Source organism: Strigops habroptila, chromosome 5 (genome assembly GCF_004027225.2).
Source record: "Strigops habroptila isolate Jane chromosome 5, bStrHab1.2.pri, whole genome shotgun sequence".
Classification (NCBI taxonomy): Eukaryota; Metazoa; Chordata; class Aves; order Psittaciformes; family Psittacidae; genus Strigops; species Strigops habroptila.
In genome coordinates, this window is record NC_044281.2 from 76,099,133 (window position 1) to 76,118,815 (window position 19,683).

Genomic DNA, 19,683 nt, shown 5'->3' on the forward strand with positions numbered 1-19,683 from the left:
TAGAATTGCAAGAACACGAGTCTGGACTATCCCCAAATGGAAGTAGAAATGGAAAAGTACAACACCCACATGAATGAAAAGCGTACAATGAGGAGAGCCCACACTGCTCAGTGCAACAGTGCACAAAGCCAGCAACTTGACATCAACCAAGCCCACTGTAAAACCAAAAGCAATGTAACCACCTCACTGCGTTACAGAACCCAAGCAACAAACTCAGTTAAGAGGACTCCCTGGCAAAGTTCAGCACATAACCAAGCTAGATTTGGTCAGTCCAGGCAGCTCAAGGTACAACTCTTGTTCAAGGAATGATGGGTAATTGTGAAACAACATTCTCCTTTTAAAGTCGGTTCTTCTGTTTACTCCAAGAACCCCACTTGGGAAGCTATGTGATTTTTCCTCAAATGATCCAAGACTACTCAGGATATCTAAGAGAGTACCATGACTATAGTTGGAAAAGGTATGAAATTGTGAAGGAAAAACTGGCGCAAAACCAGTGCAGGCATTTATGTTTTTCAAGGCTTCTGAGGGTAGGAAGTTGCCTAGGCAAGGCTCCTTTCAACTGTTGCCCAACTCAAGATATCATCGAGTGAATTCCTAATAAATATTTGGCTTCACAACAGATTTGTACTGAAGTTAATAAGTACATTCCTCTAGATACATAATTTCAGTCAGACGAGGAGACAGCGCAAACTTTCCATTTGCTGAAAGAATTATTATTAGATCTCAAATTTAGTTCAGTGTAAGAGATTATATATTTAAGCTGATTAAAAAGGTTTCAGTTAACTGCAACGAGCATTTGGATTGTTCTAACACTCTTAAAAAACAGGAAAAGTTAAGCCTCAGAGCAAAGTTTTACTTGTTTGGCCAAAATTCACAACACAGAGCAAAGCTACAGAAGAAGAGTCAGGAATGCGAGACATGTTAGAATCAGATATGCAGCTTATGATGTTTGTTAAAGTGTTCATGTCTTTATTATGTAATTTAGAGGATCTCTATAAAGCTGTATTAGGCTTTTGTATTTTCGCTGTTAATCAGGGTTTTTTTTATCTAGTATAATTCTAGGAATTGACTAATATTCTAAGTGAATACTTAAGGTAGATCAGAATACTTGAAGTATGATCATTTTTTTAACTCATCAATCAAGTAACCCAATGCAATCCCGGACTGGTTTGTGTTGGAAGGGACCTTAAAGCTCATCCAGCTCCAACCCCCTGCCACGGGCAGGGACACCTTCCACTAGAGCAGGTTGCTCCAAGCCCCTGTGTCCAACCTGGCCTTGAACACTGCCAGGGATGGGGCAGCCACAGCTTCTCTGGGCACCCTGTGCCAGCGCCTCAGCACTCTCACAGGGAAGAACTTCTTCCCGATGTCTAATCTCCATCTCCCCTATTTCCATTTAAAGCCATTCTCCCCTTGTCCTATCACTACTCACTCTTACAAAATGCCCCTCTCCAGCTTTCTTGTAAGCCCTCTACATTCTGCACGATTTTTAAACAGTTGCATTATTAATGGCCTAACATAAAACTAATTGGTTATTTTAACTGAAAAATATTACAGGTGGCTGGGGAGGCACTGCTGTGACAAATACAACACGTCAAGTTCTCATGCAATAGGTGTTTTCTGAGGGTTTGGATTTCTTTTAAAGTACATTTTCATGCCAAACAGCACTGATCCTTACAATAAGATCTTTAACTTGACAAATAAATAGTTACTATTAAGAGCAACTACTACAAGAAAACATATAGCATCACTTTAATACACACTACTTTTAAATGTTTAATGGAATACTGCTGCTGTTTTCAGCACAAAATTATCAGCATCATTCTGCTTTTCAGTATACAACAAGCAAAAAGGTCAACTGTAACACTCACCTGCCAGATGCTTAACAAAGTAACAGAAATTATGGACAGAATGCCTGTAAGTTTTGGCCCGGAATATTTGGAACTGAGAAAAATCCTGATGAAGTTCATGGTGTAATCCAGTTATGCAAGCAAACATGCAATTTGCCTTTATAATCGTTTTACTATGAGATACTATTTGCTTCCTTCCACGCCAAAGTTTCTGAAGGTAATGTAGTTTGTAAACCATAGTGCAAGATTTATGATGTTATACTGCAGAAACCCGTTTAGCCCCTGATTTACAATCCTGGCAATTGTATTCAACTCTGTCATCGTAACTAATTACAGCTAACTGCAGATTACCATATTGCAAACTCTCATCTTTGTGAAAGAAATACAACATTCTGCTAAAAGAGAAAAAGAATCAAACATCCTGAGGGCTAATGAACAAAAATGCACTATTCCGTGTTGGACTGCAAACCCAACCTCTTCGAATTGGTGCCGTAAAACTTCAAATTGCTATTTGTTGGCAAGTTGTTTTAGCCTCAAGTACTTACACAGTAAATCACCATTACGCTAATACCATACCTTTGGCCTGAAACATATTAATCTTGGTTAACAATAACTGACATTTACATTACCAATTCAATTCAGGCATTGTGGTGACTAAACACACATGCAAGAGCTTCAGGGAGAAAAGTTATTATTTCTCAATGTGTCCTTACTTTTCACTCAGAACAATTTGGAAGAAACATCAATTCTTGTTATAAGATTATAACAATAAACATTCAAATTCTAATTGGTCTGTAAAACTTGGACTTGGAGTAAAACCTGCCTTTGTTTCTTGGGTGCAGTTATCTGCACAACATAACACTTCAGATATTTTTCAAGATAAGTATTTCTATGATTTATCTGCTAAAAGAAACTGGGCCTTTGAAAACTTGGTGTCTTGAGAAGGAAAATGGGAATTTGAAATATACTGAAGAATACGGCACCAGGACAAACAGTAGATCCTTCCAGGAGAGGGATGATGGGCTTCTGCAGCTACTTTTTTTCCCCAATTATACTTACTAAGCCCATAAACACATAAATAATAATGGGTTTGCACAGGTGGGGTGGTTTTGCTTTTCTATATTTAGTGGTTTCTCCCCCCCTCCCCCAATTTTCAAGCAATCAGAAAACTAGTACTTACTGCATTAAGCCTGTATAACCTCAGCAGGAAAACTTACCCACTCCCTATACCCAAGCATTACAACTGCCATACAGCACAGACCACACTTGGACCAAGTATTTTATTCCAACTTCAGAGAATTCTCTACCAGACTCCAAATGCATTCTGCAATGCCTTATCTTGAATTTTTTTATTTTGGAGAAAAATACTATATTTCACATAGCATTGGTGTTTAGATAGTATTTTTACTACATTATAAGAGAGAGACAAAACAAGATGCTGCAGTCTAACAGCATTAAGAGAAACGCTAGGAATTTCATGTGCTGGGGTTTGGTTTTGGGTTTCTTTTGTGTTTAGATTTAAGAAGTTGCCCACAAAGTGCCCACAAAGATTCTTCAAGTAAAAACAGTTATTTAAGTCCTGAGGAAAACAGGATGGATTACATGTATCCCATGTTGCTCTTTGTTTCCCACCTTTTCTTGGCTTCAAATCTGAAATAGAGCACAAAACCCACATTAGGAATCTTGAGTATGCACGTTCTGGGTACTCATCCCAACAACAACAAAACCTTATTTTTAATACTGTAACAAAGACATGAAGGCAAATGTAGCCATGTAACCAATACATTAATTCTGGTAAAGCCTCTATTCTTAAGTCTGATACACTGCTTAAAAAAAGACCCCAACATAAAAACCCCCAGCAAGGTTAAAACTAAACAAATAAGATTAGCACAAGCCTATTTCAACTAAGAAAACATTTAACTGAGATTGTATTGTATACACTTAGTGCCAATGAAACCACACATGTTTAATTCCATACTCAAATGACTTACCCCCAAGCAAGCTTCTTTTTCTTTTGAGCTTCTTGGGCAGCCTCTGCTTCTTGCTTGGCTTTTACAAAGTTGCGGCAAGCAGCAGCTTTGGCAATTTTCACACCAAGCTAAGACATAAAAAAAAGGAACAAAGGAAAACTGAATAGATGCAAATGGCTCACGTGAAATTTAAGCCTCACAAATTACTTGGTCCGACATTGTTTCTCAAAAGTCAATAGATATTTTAATATCTTTCAAATATTAGGCTGATGCTGTGCTATTAGATCAGATGAGCAAGAATGTCTCTGGAATGAAATACAAAGGAGTGGGATCCTGAAGCAAGCAATCCTTTTCACCACATCCTTCATTTTCAAGAATAAAAGCAAAGGGCAATAGCCCACTAGATCCTTTTGTTTGTTTTTTAAATAAATATACACACGAACACACACAATCTCCATTATTAGGACCAGTCTGTGACCTCAGCTCTGCCAACACAATAGTATCAGGTCATACTAATATGAAAAACACCCAAAACCACAGTTTTATACAGGAAGAACTGCTACTACCACACATTTTCCAGTAGTGCGAGTGGTCATGTTTTAATCAGTCTGCCCAGAAAGCAAATGAAGCAGTGTCCTTAGAGTCCATCTGGCACTTAGTCTTCTCGTTACCAGCTTTTAGATTTATTAGTGTGATAATATGCATGCTTTTCAATTTAGGTCCTAACAGGCTGTAGGTGAATACTACTTTGCTTTCATAAACTTACTCACACTGTGAGAATTAAGTTCACATTCAATAATGTCATGGTGGGGGGAGGAAGGGGAAGAATAAAGCATAAAAGATCGAAGAAGATACTGTGAACTATGACCTGACCATTCTCCTTAAGCAGAAGCAGCATTCATAACTTGTTCATTGTTGTTATGTTTTGTGATTGCTGTCACGACTTGACGTTATCTGCCACTAAATTATGAATTATGGAAGAATTTTGTCTCGAAAGTTACCACTTTTCTCCAAGACAAACAAGCAATTCATTTAGCCAGAGGTGCTACAAACTGATGTGGACAAACAGGTTTTTCTTCCTAACCACTCCAAAGCCTACTGGAGTTAGCTAACAGCTTCTGAGTGGGTCTTCTTAATTTCTCCAAAACATCATAGGAGCATCAAACAAGAGAGGCATGGGAGACCCTTAGGGCTCTTAAGACACACCTTAACACCTTGGTGAGAGTTCCATTATTAATAGTAATATACTTCAATAACCTGTGGGCATCTATACAAGCAATTCTTATTACTGAGAAGGCATCTTTGGTTGTAGATGCACTGACACATCTGCTACGTGTCTCTCATGAAACACCCACCATCTAGGAAGGTCAATACCCTGATCATTTCATCAAGAAAGCAAAACAAACCAGCACCACCATAAGCTATTCTACCTTACAGTCCTTATCATCCAACATAGCCTTTCTGCAGAAGGCTTTGAGAGCCTACATGTGTGTAGGCACTAAGCACAAGATCAGTTTGTGCTTTCTTTGAGGCTCCAAACACCGGCAACACAAGCGTGATATTTTAAAAAGAAAATGTGCAAGATAAATGATGCTAAAGAAGGTTCTCATCTACATAAGGTCATAAATATATACCTGTGGAATCATCTCGATGCATAAAATTATTCATGTGACCAGACATTTTAAAACTTTTATATTATTAGCTACAACATTTGTCCTCCACGCATTAACATTTTATATAGTCAGTAATTCAATGCCAACATCTGAACTGCCAAATCTCAAGTCAAAGACTAGAACATATAACATTCTCTTATTTGCACTGTCACTTAATATTTAAGGGCAGCTATTAATTTTAATGCATGAGGTATAAAAATGCTGAAGAAAACTCACCTAAAAAAGAAATTCAAGAAATGCTTGTTAATTGAAACAGGACAATTAGCAGCTTAAAACCTAGAGCAATCTAATGGCTGAAGTCAGTCAGTCAGCACAACCATGAACTGTATTTTACCTCCTAACACACTTGAAAACTAACTCTTATGTAATGAATAACAGCAGCTCCTTAAAATATATTCTAATGGCCTATTGAACACTTAAGACACATACAAATATACATGTGAGGTGTACACAAGTGCTGCAGAAAAATATTTTGATCAGTATTTCTTGGCAGTCAGAATGAATTCTTCAGTCTTTGAAAAGTACAGGAAAAAAAAGGGATAATAAGACCCTCTATAGTGTATATGGAAGTAAAAGGAGAAATATTTTGCAGCATTAACATTATAGTTTCTAGGCTACATAGAGGCAAATTGTCCAACATGAAAACAAATATGTTGCATATAAACACACATAAAGGTTTTAGGCAGATTAAACATCTCCTGCTCCCACCCACACCCAGACATACATCTTCCCTCCCCTCCCTCGCCGCAAAGAAATCCATAAAAGCTTGGTCAATGGGTTTTACATTCAAAAAAACCCCAAACATTTCAGGTCATCAGATAACTCAATAAAATACAGTCTTAAAAGAAGTAAGAAAGCATGAATAAAAATATATACAACAATTTCTTGTGTAGTCAAAGTATCAGCATTTTCCATATAGAACATCCAATATTTTGCTGCATTTTAATTAAGGTGTCTAAACATTATCACAAAGAACTGCAAATTGGTCAGAGCACGCAGTAAGGAAAATTAAGCTCTAAAGGCTTTTTATCACCATATTTCAGGAACCAAGGGTGTAAAATGTTCTAATTTGGGATATATTAAAAGCCATAAAAGGTCTTTCAAAAAGATTAATGGTACTTTGCTTGGATTTAAGATAAGGGCTTTAGCTGGTTGGAAAAGCAGGGCCCTGGCTAGACCCTTGAGGCATTCATCTTTACAGCCACTTGGAAGATTTGTAAAAGCGTCTGCATAACCTCAAGCAAACGCACTGCGACATTTTTTTTCTCTAAATTCCTTTCAATTTTACAGGTTTAAAGTGTGTAAATCATATTGGGTAGTAAAGCTGATATATAATGGTTCATCCTTGTAACACAATATATATATATTTTTAAGATGAACTTAACAAAAACAACTTAGTTGCTACAGGGCAAAGACCCTTCCAATTTGAAGTTGACCAATAATCATGTCAAATATCTTCCTCTAGATGTTTAATGTAGCATAAAGGAGAATTTTCTACTCATCTGAAATTGTTACCTTGTAACACATTTCTGAAGCCTGGCTTCTTTTTGAAGAGTTTCAAGGCATTTATTTAAAAATACCAATTATCATACTTTAACTTTTTATGGAATAACAGGTCTCGATGAAAAATATTTATGCCGTTCTCTTTTGTTCTTTAATTAAATGAAAACAGATGTTTTCTGAAGTAAAGCGGAACCATTACTGGAGTACTTAAAGTGTTAAGGTCTTTAATTTTTATATCAGTTTGGTCTACAATTCCTGATTGTCTTTACTCAAGCTCAACATTAATGTCAAGCAAGTTACCTAGGAGACGAAAGAGATCAAAGAGACAAAAAACCCTCAAATGTCTGATTAATCAAGCCTGCAAACAGCTTATTTCTTTTAGCCTGCATGCAAGTATGAAAATGAGATTCTGGGAGCCGTACATTGTGCAGATTTGTTCATTCTTATCAGAACAAAGCCAGCGGCAGCTTATTTCATGGATCATTGGCACTGTCATCAGTGCTACACAGAACGGGTGACAGCTCCTCATTTTGAGGCTTGAACAAAATTAGCAAAAAGTCGGCACAAATTAGCCTCTCATCTTTTTAGTAATATGACATTATTCATTTACTTTTTATCCAATTTTTAATTTTTTCCTTGTCAGCTATCCCTTTCTAGTGTTTCTTGCACAGCATCACAAAACACTTTTAAAACAACCAAAGAAATGGCTGAAGTTGAAATAGGATGTAAAGTTCAGGCAGAAGAGTAAACATTTTTATTAAGTTGCAACAGAATCTACTGTAACTTCCAGAAAACTTCCTTGAAAATCGAGACATTTCACATTAAATAGCATTAAGCATGGACTTCTCATTAAGATAAACTGTGCAAGTAAATGCTGAATGATACAAGTAATGAGACAACATATTCAAGAACCGCTCCAGACTTATTTAGGTATAAGACACAAAATGCTAAACCTACAGAAGCTCCAACAAAACATCTATATTCAAACAGGTCCCGAAATATCCTATGATCATACCAGAGAAGCCAATCAGCCTTTTAATACAGTGTTACAGTTTCTCATCAAATATGAATCTGGCTATTTCGGGCTTGCCTCTAGCAATGATTTTCTCCTTTTATGTTATGGAATGTTATCCATTGCTGACGTATATAAAATATATAAAGCAAACAAGAATACCGAGTGGATTTTGCAGTGAAAATTGTCCCCTTTCAATGGCGTGCTCAACTTCCACTGTAAAATACTTTGTAATACCTTTGTTGTATTTTTATGCCGTGTACTACAACACCAAATGATATTTGGATGCCACAGTAATGGAGCAAGGACAGAACACTGTTCCAATATTAAACTCTTTGCTAGATTTAAACATTTAAATGCAAGTAACTTCTTCCATTCATGAGAAAACCCGGCATTAAAAAATTAACTATAAGCTGTTAGATGCTTTACACAGCCCCCTTATAACAAAGGCAGTTTTAAAAAAAAGAACTGTAGTACTGTTTTCAGCAATTTCTTTATCTCTGTTCTTCTAAGTAAGAAAGCTTATTAACAAGCTTTGAACTTAAAATCACATTTACAATAATGTGCCATCAACAGTTTTATAAGCTAATTAGAAAAAAAGATTAATTAATGACTGGCTGCTAATAAAATGGCAATCATGAAGAAAGAAACCAAGGGTGCTAAGCTTCAACTACCACCAATTAAGAGCTAATTACAAACAAATTATATATGTGTTTTGCTGTGGGCTTTAATTTACTAAAATGGTTTTAATTAAAAGAGAAAACATGCTGATTAATTGAACTGCAGAAAAAATCTACAGTATAAACTGTGCTTTGTCTGTCTCTTTAATTAGACTTGTAACATCTGAAATCTTTTTTTAAGGTTTGTTAAGGCAAAGATATACATAATTAAGGGAGCAGAAGAATGGAATTCTAGGTGATAACCCTCCCATGTTCCAAAGGTTAAAAGAAAACCACCTCAATGAGGAGAGGGATTTGGAAGCACCTCCGCTAAATGTTAGTAGGAAAATCCCTCAGAGATAAAAAGGAGAAACTCTCCTTTTTTTTTACCCCAGGTCCTTCAACAGGCAAGACTGCCAAGTTAATTGCTGCTTGGTTACATTCCCTATAAGACTGCATCAATCTCTTCAGGTACCTCAAAGCACTACAACAAATTGTGAACACAGCACAGAATTCACAAGTTCTATTTCACCTCTAGAAGAGCATCAAACATTATAACCTGCCCATCTAAAACACTAATGTGTGTGTGTGTGTGACCTCATGATCAACCATATCCTACCCTGATTTTTTAAACGGAAAACAGCTTCCAGAATGGTTCTCAATGGTCATGACATACAACCTTGCTCGTGCACTTCCCATTCTAAATGATATGGCTGGAAGTTACTCACAGACAACAGATGCTAATTTGATCATGAGAAAACGGTCAAAACCGATGCAACAAATTTTGAAGACAGCAGCAGGACTGATCTTGCTGTAACATGAGAACAATATCCTAGTAAATAGCCAATTCATTCCATCAATTACAACACAGATCCTTCATTTAAGCTTGATCACAATACCATTGTTTCCCCATAAATTGCAGCTTTTTAAGAAATCTTTCACCAAAATGCCAGAAGCCACTAAGCTAAGCACTTAGGAACAGTGCTGTCAAGAAGTCTGTGCTATTTAGAGCCTAACAACTACTCCAGTAATTTAGCACACTAAATTACAAAATATTTTAAAAGTTGCTTTTGACAGCAAGTCTAGTATGGTCAAGATTATTTTATCACGTTCAAGTTACAGTCCTCAGGCTAATGTGCTTTTAGACAACGTGGCACCTACCTACCAGGCAGTTCACACAACCCACAAGCAAGTGCAAAGTTTGAGGTTTAGCCAGATTAGTTCTGAGAATATTAGAGACATAAGAAATCTGCATTCTGCTTCTTGAGACACCACAAAGTGATTTGAGTACAAAGCACTATGAAAAATTCTTTCTGGGGGGGGGGGGGAAAAAGGCTTGGAAAATATTTTCAAGGTTTACATACTGGGGTGGGAGATCTTTTAAAATAATGCTGATTAATTAGGAAAAGAACTTTTAGAAATACCACTCCAAATTGAAACTGAGCTATAGCAAAGTGAAATTACCAAGTATCTCTTCATACTGCCCTTATTCAAAAGGATAAACACTTCCACTATGCACACAGTGCTCTAATTTATCAACATCTATTCTTTGAGAAACAATATCTAGGTAGATTCCCACAAGCACAGTAGGAACAATTAAAGTACATTTAAGGATGTTATTCCAAAAAAGGTTTTTCAAAAGCATTAGAAAAGTTGATATAATTCCAAGTGTCTATTCTCAGCTACATATCTAAGTACTTGCTACCATTAAATCTCAACTTCCCCACACTAGAGCTTGACCAAGTGAAGCATTGTATCTCAGCCCAGCTAAGTGTCCACATAAACTTCATTCTCTCAACAGCTTTCATTGTAACGCCTACATTAATATTAATGCTTCTACTGGCATCTCCCAGGTTAAACAAGTCATCATGAAATGAAATACAGTGTTCAAACACTAGCTTGAGGTACGCCATTCTACATTTGAACAGCAGAACTTTAAACCATGAAGGACTCTCTGCCTTGCTGAAAGCCCTGGAATGTTATAACAAAGGCAGCAACTCAATTACAATAATAAACCTTAACTGTTCATATAATACCATGCACACTGCAATTAATTGCTAGTTATTTAATACTAAAAGTACTACGTTGTAGGTATTAAAGCAATAATTCAGTTTAAGTGTGCTTAAAAACCCACAGTGAATTCAGATTAAGCAGTGTGACCCACCTGCATTATGTGGATGCTCCACACAAATTCAAGAGCACTGATCTTGTACACTGTAACTGCATCATAGCACCCAGATGCTCAAGACACACTGAGTTCTAGAAGCAGTCTGGCTATTGAAGCAGAGCTATTGAGGGCCTAAGTTATTCTACACAACAAAACATAGACATGTCTGTATTCTTTCAGGACGAATTTCACTCATATATAAAATAATGCAACCAAGAATTTCAGGATCACTAGAACTCTTAGCGAAACAGAACACCTCACAAGAGAACATGTTAGGGGGATGGCCAAGGATGCTACAGTTAGAAATCTGCTACCCTGGTAACTCCCAAACAACTGCACTCACTCTCCTAGCCCAGAAACCAGGATGACAACAGGAGATGAGGAAGAGGTAATACTTTGTAGTGAGATTTACCAAGAGATCAGACTCTTCATCATCATAAGAACAATTAATCTTAAAAACTCAACAGCCAATAAAAAAGGGGTAACACATTTTTAGCTAGTTTCAGAAGCTACATATGAATCCACACATGCAGTCACTAGCAAATAAAGAGCCTCATGCATAAGGTAACCAAGATCTAACTTCTAACTCTCAGTCTAAAAACTTGAATGCTACTAGATTAAGAAGTATTGTCCTAAATTTGTGCGTATTCACCAAAGCAGAAGAAAGCAACAAATAATATATTGCCCAAAGCCTCATTTACAGCAGTACAACATTTTCCTTAAAGAACCTGCAACAAGTACCACATGGAAACCAAAATACCCCAAACCCTGAGGCGGTATCATTTAGGTTTTAAGGATGTAAATTTCAGTCATCCACTCGCAGCTGGTAGATTATGCATATTGCCTAAATCATCACTGATTTTCAAGGAATCTGATTTTTAAAAACCTTTTCTCACTGTGTCATAGTGATAGCACATTGACAGCATCATTTCGGCATTCCTTTGCTTTTTAGGACATGTTTTTACTGCCTATTCTCATCATCTGTTTATTTTTGGCTTCATTTTTTTTTTTCCTAAATACTGAAGCTGCCCTATCAGTTTCACAGGCTTATAAATGTTATACATCAAAAATTAGTTTCACTTATTAAGGCAGGAAACGGCTTTAAGAACTCTGGGATCTGTGCCTCAAAGCAAAAGCTTTATCAGCAGGTTCCAGTCGCTGCTTCTTGCAAAAGAAAATGGTGCCAATTAAAACCCCATACACCTGATTTCAAAAGGAACACCTACCCACTGAACATTCTTCACATGGCTGCAAGGGGGGCTGTACCCCAAACAGAAGGCAGCTCCTTCTCACACACTCCCTGCCCCCAAGCCCTGCAACACTGCCCAAGAAAAATGAAAACTATACATAAAAAGATAAGGAGATAAAGGAACAATAATTCATCCACTTATTTCTCTAGACTTCAGAAGTGGTGTACTTCAATAGTCATAGCGCAGCTCCATGCCTGACCTGCTCTCAGTGTTGTGTTGCATTTGGAAGTTAGAGGGATACAAATAGCCACATACTTTAAAAATTAATTAATTTCTTAGAAGTATTATGTTAAATGTCCCTTTTAAAACTCATTTAACTTGTGTAGTATTGATTCAATCCCTACTTTCCTTCTCAATATGAAAGGAGAATGTCATTAATTGTACTCATACACAATGATTTTTGAACCAACATCTCCCATAATGAAATCCTTTTCCGTAGCACTTCACTGAATCAGAATTAGCCACCACTGTCAGGAATTATTTCCTTAGAACAAGAAGTATTTTAAAAGAACAATTAAAAGAAAATACAGCTTCTTAAAATCACAAAAGAAAATGAATCTTGCAGTGGGTAATGCAGCACATTTTTACAACAGTAGAGAACCCCAGTGAATTCACATGGATTCTGCTTCGACAGAGCTCCTCATGAGATCAAGCCAGAGTCATTTGAGTTTTCCTTCTTTCAACATACTATTTATTCAGATAAACCCACTTAACCAAAACCAAGTCAAGGCTGTGAATACTAATAATGTTTCCAGCATTTTGTTTTCAGAATTACAACATGCTAATATTTGAAAGTCAACAATTTGGAGCTAATGTTCCACAAATAATAATACATTGCTGTAGCACCTGGGATATGCTAGATGGTGTACAATCCCATGGCTACCAAAATCAGATAGCAGTTTATCATAAATATTACAAAACCTTAAAACTTCTTACATTAATTTGTTTTTATAGTCAAACAATTTGCACTAGAACCTCAGTATGTTTTATTGATTATGATACTCTAACCACTTTAGATGGGATAATGACATTTGTGAAGGAGAACTGCAAGTGTTTTTCATGTTGTACACATGAAAGGTAATATAGCCGTATCACAGTGAGAAGCTGGTCCGACTTAAAGGGAACATTAGGACACATTCCTATCACTGTCAATAACTGTTATCTTTGAGGATTGAAGTTTTGTGATCATTGGTGAAAGGCAGATAAGAGTCTAGTCATCAGAAAATGCCCTGAATATATATAGGACTAAATATAGGAGTTTAATGATTGTCAAAGAACTATTGAGGAACAGTTAGTTTTACTTAACCTTACTTAGGGAACCTTAAGAACTGTATTTCCCATTTCATAATACATCTGTTTTTAAACCCATCATAATATCATATGATATCACATTAAACAGATTTAGATCTGCAATTTTACGTTAAAGCTTAGCTTAAAATCCTGTACTTAGGCAATATTTTAAGTATTTGTACGAGAATGAGAAGTATTCAGAATTTGCCTTTCTTAATCCTTTTCCAATACCTTTGAATTTTGCTAGTACATACAGTAGACAGAAAACTTCCATTACCTCTGTGTGGAAGAACATGCAAGACAGAGGAATGAAAGCAAATATTATATAATTAATTTGTAATGCAAATCTAGACCATTTATGGTTTATATTATATCAGATGACTTAAAAATGATAGCTTCTCCACACCCCTCCAACAGCACCTATTTATTTTCTCACCTGGCTTCAAAACTATTCCAATTATCTTCTTATCCTAATTTTCTTCCTTTGCATTTTTCCCCCCGTGCACAAACAGAACAGCAAAGAGCAGCAAAGCCTTCACAGAATTACTCAGACACACCAACCAACACGACATCTTGAAAAAAGAGTTTCTCTCTTATTTCTTTTTTTAGATATGCATTTACATACTAAAAATGATGACAAGGAGAAAAAAATATCCATTCTACAAGCATCATTCTAAGGCTACAGCAATATGTTTGATATCCACCTATTCCCATTCTTCAGAATTACTCTAGACATCAACTCCTGAGCACATGAACACAATAGAAAAAGCACTGATGCACAAGTTTGGGTCTATCCGTCCTTATTTGGGCACACCTTGCTCTAAGCTTGCTACATCTCTACCTTTCTTCAGCTTCCCAAGCATATTGGGGAGGGAATGCGAAGAAAAATCTACAGCACAATGAACAGACAGCAAGAGAACATCCTACTCCTGTTTTCTTGGCTTGCAACATGCAGAAAAATCTAAAGCTTGATATAAATGACTAGTGACTGACTCCTCTGACTCACGGAGTCAACATGAAGGCTTTAAAGCAAGGTTACTTGGGATTGCTCATGGTTGTATTTTCAGTTCTTATTCATAACTACAGGGTGTCCAAGCATTACTAGATCAGCAGCAAAATCCTTCAATAACTGACAGAAATCTGCTTAAGAAACAGGAAAGATGCCCCAAACCATCTTCAATGCTATTTTAGTTATGACACTTTCTGTACAAAACGAAGTGTTTCCTCAGAGCTTTTGTTAATAGCCCACTTACCTCACGAGCGGCCAATCTATCACTCAGCTCCTCAGCCTTATCAATGTCACCTTCAGCCACACACTTCTCTATGCTAAGTTCAAGGCCAGACTAGAAAAAGAACAGCAAATCTCTTTAGGACAAAAAGAAATAAACACTTTTAAAGGGAGCATCTCCTTTCTAAAAATATTTCTTTCATAAGATTCTTTAAGACACTGCATAAACCTGTAATTTCTATGTAACACAAATCACTTTGTCTATTTATTGTAATGGACAGTATAATTAAGAATTCACTGAAAGGCCGCCTGAGCACAAATCATTGCATTAGTTCCACCTTATGTGCAGGATAATACTCTAGGTTAAAAAAATTACACGGACTAGTTTATGCCTGTCACAATAAAATTTCATCTGAAGATCTGGCTTATCTCTTCCATCCCTGGAGCTTTCTAAACAAAATGTGAAATGTATGTGTCAGGTAACACGAAGAATGGCAATTACCAATGTATCGTTACAGTTCTCAGATCTTATCTTGATCTAAAAAACTGAGTTCTGGCATGGTGCCACTCTGCTGTGCTAATAAATTAAGAATTCTAGCAGTCCTATGGAAAACAATGAAAAAGCTTCAGAATTTCACTTCTGAAAGTGAGAAAGTAACCTTTGTGATTGACATAACTTGTTTAACAACAACATTTATGAATAACGTAACAAAAAAGAGTAAATATTTACTGGAAATTATAGTGGGAAACTTCTGAAGGGATACAGAAGGGTAGCATAGGAGGAGGCACCAACTTCAGAACATCACAGAAAACTCACTTTCTCATAAGAGACACTTTACAGCCTCATTGGTTTTAAATATTAGCAATGCTAAAGAACACATATGAGTTTCATAACACACTTTTTTTTAAAAGATAAAAGCAAAAAAGCAAACAATTCTTGGGAAACAGTGATCTACACATACTGCACTTGAATTACTCAGGTGGTAGTTAAAAAAAGTGCCCAATTAAAAGTTGCAGTGACAGCCAATTGTTAGATTGTTAGATAACTTCTCTGAAATTAATGAGACATACGTTCCACTAGTGATTGAATCTCTGAACTTAGGTGAAGAACATCTGCATTTTAACAGTTTGGGCCTCATTCCAGATCTATCCTGAGCAGTTTAAGGACAACTAAAAATCCACCAAAAGTAAGAACTCAGGCAGAGACAAACAATGTCTCATGACTTGCATGCAGAACTTGCTTTAAGCAAATGAAAAAATAAAAAGAATTATCATGAAAGAGGCTAATTGAACATTGATGTTATAGAACTTACACAGGCATTTACTACAAAAACTACAGAACAAGCAGAGCTACAATGACCTCACAATATGATGAGTTTCTTAACTTGCCCATTGTGTTGTACCAGTTATTTCAAATATGATTGGTTACACAGCAGTATTTATGGACGGAATGTTCTATAAACCCAGTAAAACTGTATGGAAGGTTTGGCTCTCCAATTCCTATAGTCCCTGTTGTCAACTAAAGGATTTAGGTGACACATTTTAAAGTATTATTAAAACCAAAGAAAATAAAAATTCAAACAATGCATGTGAAGTGTTTTGTGTCTCCTGGTGACAGAAAACAAAACCAGACAGGAAATAAGTGTGGATACTGTCTCAAAAGAAAGCACAGCAACTACTCTATTCAAGTATGATTCATGAAATATCCAGAAGCGAATTCACATAAAGATGTGCATAAAATTATCCTTCCTCGAAGTAACTTTATCATTTACTCACTTTTAAATAGTCTCAGTTTTACTCCTAACTCTGTTAAGGCCAAGTTCTTTAACTGTGAAGCACAAGCTGACATTGCTTTTGTATCAACAGTCACCTTTTGTGGAGCCCTGCTATTCACAGGTGATTCAAATCTATCATTGATTCCAAAGTATTGTGTAAGTTCTTTCCATTTCTCTTCATTTGCCAACTGTTGGCTGCTAAAAACAAAGAAACAAGAAGTCATTAATATAACCAGTTCCATTTCCACAATTTGTAGTATTCTTTTAAAGGCTAAAAGAAATTCTTCCATTTGGCAGACACGCTCTTTCCACCCATTCAGTTTTTAACAGAAGTGAAATTAATTATTCCTTCCCTTCTTAATTCCAGAATCTTAAAAGCAAGCTTGTAGACTCAAGAATCATTAAGGCTGGAAAAGACCTTTAAGGTCATTGAGTCCAACCATATGCCTAACACTGCCAAGGAGGAAAAAGAGAAGGAGGCAGAGCAGGTTGAAGAGGAGCTTGTATGCTAGTACAGGCAAAGCATCTTTAGGAATAACATTAAGTCTATTTTAAGTTACATTTTAAGATACATTTAAGAAAAATCAACACATTTGCATTGATTTTTCAAATCAAGTAATCACTGGTATCAAATTCAGCCTGCAAAAGAGACACTGAGCAACTTCAGCTGACATTTCACACAAGGTTCAAATCTAGGCTCTGGCCATGCATGTGGTCAAGCTTTCTACAAGCTTTGCCCGATATTAAAACCAGACCTCAGACAATCACACTGACCAGTTTTACCTCTTAGTCACTTCATCACTCTGCTTCTGTTTTCCTAGGGGAGGAAAAAGTAAAATCCAACATTACACAGTAATACCCTGCAGCATCCTGTGAAGTTAACAGAACTCTACTTGGTCGCATTTCCTTCGAAAGATTGAAACATGAGGATTTTTACCCAATGATCATGTGGATTTAAACCACTCACTGCAAGACTTTTCATACAAACAAACTCCTACAGTATCTGTGAAGACAATTTAACCACAACACACAAAATGTGTTTTACAGAATTACTGAAATACACTTAACCATTATAAATCATTATTAACTAAGTTCTACCTCCTGGTTAAGAAGAGGACAAACACATGACTTGAACTTTTAAGCAGAAATTCACAACCTAGTCCTACAAGTGATTTATACAACTGAAAAGCAAAAGCCTGGATAATAACTAGAAAACATCCACTCAAGCATTCAAATCTCAGTAAGAAATAACTGAGACCCACAACCAAAAAACAACCATAGAAGAAAAACCCCAAATCCAAACCCCCACAACCGTTCTCCCCCCATAAAAAAAAAGCCAAACACACCAAAAAACCAACAACACTCAAAAAACCCCAACATTCTCCCCTCAAATCAGCAAATTCCACTTTTAAAGTATTTGATACTAATTCCATTGTGAGAAAATCAATTCTGTAATTATATAAAACACCTTTTCTGCGGCGCTTTCTTTTCCAGCCTTTGCTTTCCTGTTTTGCTTGGGTTTTCATTTCATGGCTTTTCTTCTGGAGCTCCAGAAATTTCTACAAGATTAAGAAAAGGCAAATCAATATTTTTTAATTCCTTTTCCATTAAAAAAAAAATTGCATGATATGCTGAGAAATGTTGTCCCAGTATCTTACTTATCTACAGGATTTTATTATACATATGTATATATATTACATATATAGCATATACATAATGTTATACCATTACACTAAAACTTATCAATTAAGAACATCCAACTGTGATGGCATTACACTGGAATTGGCTCTTTCCTGACCTCTCCCTACATCCCAGGACTATTCAAGCCTGACAGCTTTCTCCTGGGACGTGACACTGAATACACTTATGCTGGTTGCATGCTCCTGAGCTATTCCACATACTGTTATTGCCCAGCTGGTAGCTGGATTCCAAGCATTACTGACAGCCTAGTCCCTGCACAGGTCGCTATCTACATGGATTGATGGATAGAGAAGAGAAACCAGTTCTCAATTTTCATTTTGACTCAAAAAGCCTAAAACGCAGATCGCTTTGTATATACTTTTTACAGTCTTTGCATGCAACAGGAAAAATCAAGAGGTTATAAGCAATGCCTGCAAGTAACCCCTACAGAAAGCAGGAGGGCACACCTGTACTTCACAGATACACACCACCAGTGCAAGGGCTGACGTACTGAGCCCTAAATCCTTCCTACTAATGTAGAAAGCAGCCACGAAGAAGCTCTGAGCCCATACGCTACCAAAACCACAAGTCTTTACACAGTTACCCAAACATCTCCTTGCTTGAAACAATCTAAGGTATATTATGACAAGTGCACTTTGATCACCTTCTAATTCATTTCAGGTTCGGATATTGAATATTTAACATGGAGTTATTTTGATTTAAAAATTAGCCATTCATCTTTGAGTATGTTGCATTCACTCTCTGGATAACAGGAGACCTGTAACAATACCCACGTTCCACACATGTAAAGAAACTCCAGAAGGGCACGGCTGAGATTCATTTTCTTCAGGTATCACTGATACCACAACAGGTTCCCTGGTGGCATTACTTTTAGGTCCATCCTCCTGCAATTCAGGAACCTGAACTCCTTCAACATCTTCTCCATCTTCCTTTGAGAATGAACCATGCGATTCATCTCCATCATCAGAACTTAAGTCAACATCGCTTTCATTCAGCCCTGGAGGTAACAGTCCACTCCACATCTCCCAGCTTAAACAAGCCCAAGCCACTTGGAGTCACTGCAAAGACACCAGAGTTACATCAGCTTACCCATTCCAAGAGAATAACATCAGCAGCCTGTAGAAAAAAGAGAAATAGCAAAACACATCATCAGAAATATTTTAGTGTCTCTTGAGAGACCTAACTAACATTAGATATTTGAGACAAACACCTATAAAGCTTCTAATACTTACTAATTCAGACAGAAGCTGAGGATTTCTTACAGTTTCACCATCTCGCCCTTGCTTACAGCTGCTCTCTGCTTAAGGGCGCTACGGCAGCAACCGCCTCCCGCCTCTCCCCACGGGCGGCACGGCCGCCCCTTCCCCGGACACAGCCGCCGCCTCGCCTCCCCCTTGGCCGGGTACCGGTGCGGGTGCGCTCCTCCGCCGGCCCCGGGGGACGGACAGGGAGCAGATCCCGCTGCGGAAGCGGCGGGGCGAGGACAGCGGACACCAACACCACCGCAAGCCCGGCCGCCGCGTCCCTCAAGCCCTGTTTACCTGCCCGCCATCTTCGCACCGCCAAGCACCCCGCCCGCCGATTGGCCTCTGCCCCACAACCAAT

At 37.2% G+C, this 19,683-nt stretch overlaps 1 protein-coding gene across 5 annotated transcripts; it reads right to left on the minus strand.

Moving 5' to 3' along the window:
• Positions 1-3,099: 3,099 nt before the first annotated feature.
• FAM204A (family with sequence similarity 204 member A) lies at positions 3,100-19,659 on the minus strand. Of its 5 annotated transcripts, none has more exons than XR_003991521.1 (8): positions 19,620-19,658; positions 18,852-19,194; positions 17,846-17,936; positions 17,161-17,194; positions 16,379-16,575; positions 14,628-14,717; positions 3,842-3,948; positions 3,100-3,500 (listed from the first exon to the last, which is right to left on the minus strand). XR_003991521.1 is itself a non-coding variant. In XM_030487129.1 (8 exons), the coding sequence occupies exons 2-8, from the start codon at positions 19,098-19,100 to the stop codon at positions 3,449-3,451; spliced, it is 726 nt and encodes a 241-aa protein (XP_030342989.1). In that variant the 5' UTR covers positions 19,101-19,136; positions 19,620-19,659; the 3' UTR covers positions 3,100-3,448. The 5 variants fall into 5 exon arrangements, 4 of the variants coding, with proteins under 4 accessions (XP_030342989.1, XP_030342988.1, XP_030342987.1 ...); XM_030487129.1 differs by having other exon boundaries at positions 16,473-16,575; positions 18,852-19,136; positions 19,620-19,659; XM_030487128.1 differs by having other exon boundaries at positions 16,473-16,575.
• Between the last annotated feature and the right edge of the window lie 24 nt (positions 19,660-19,683).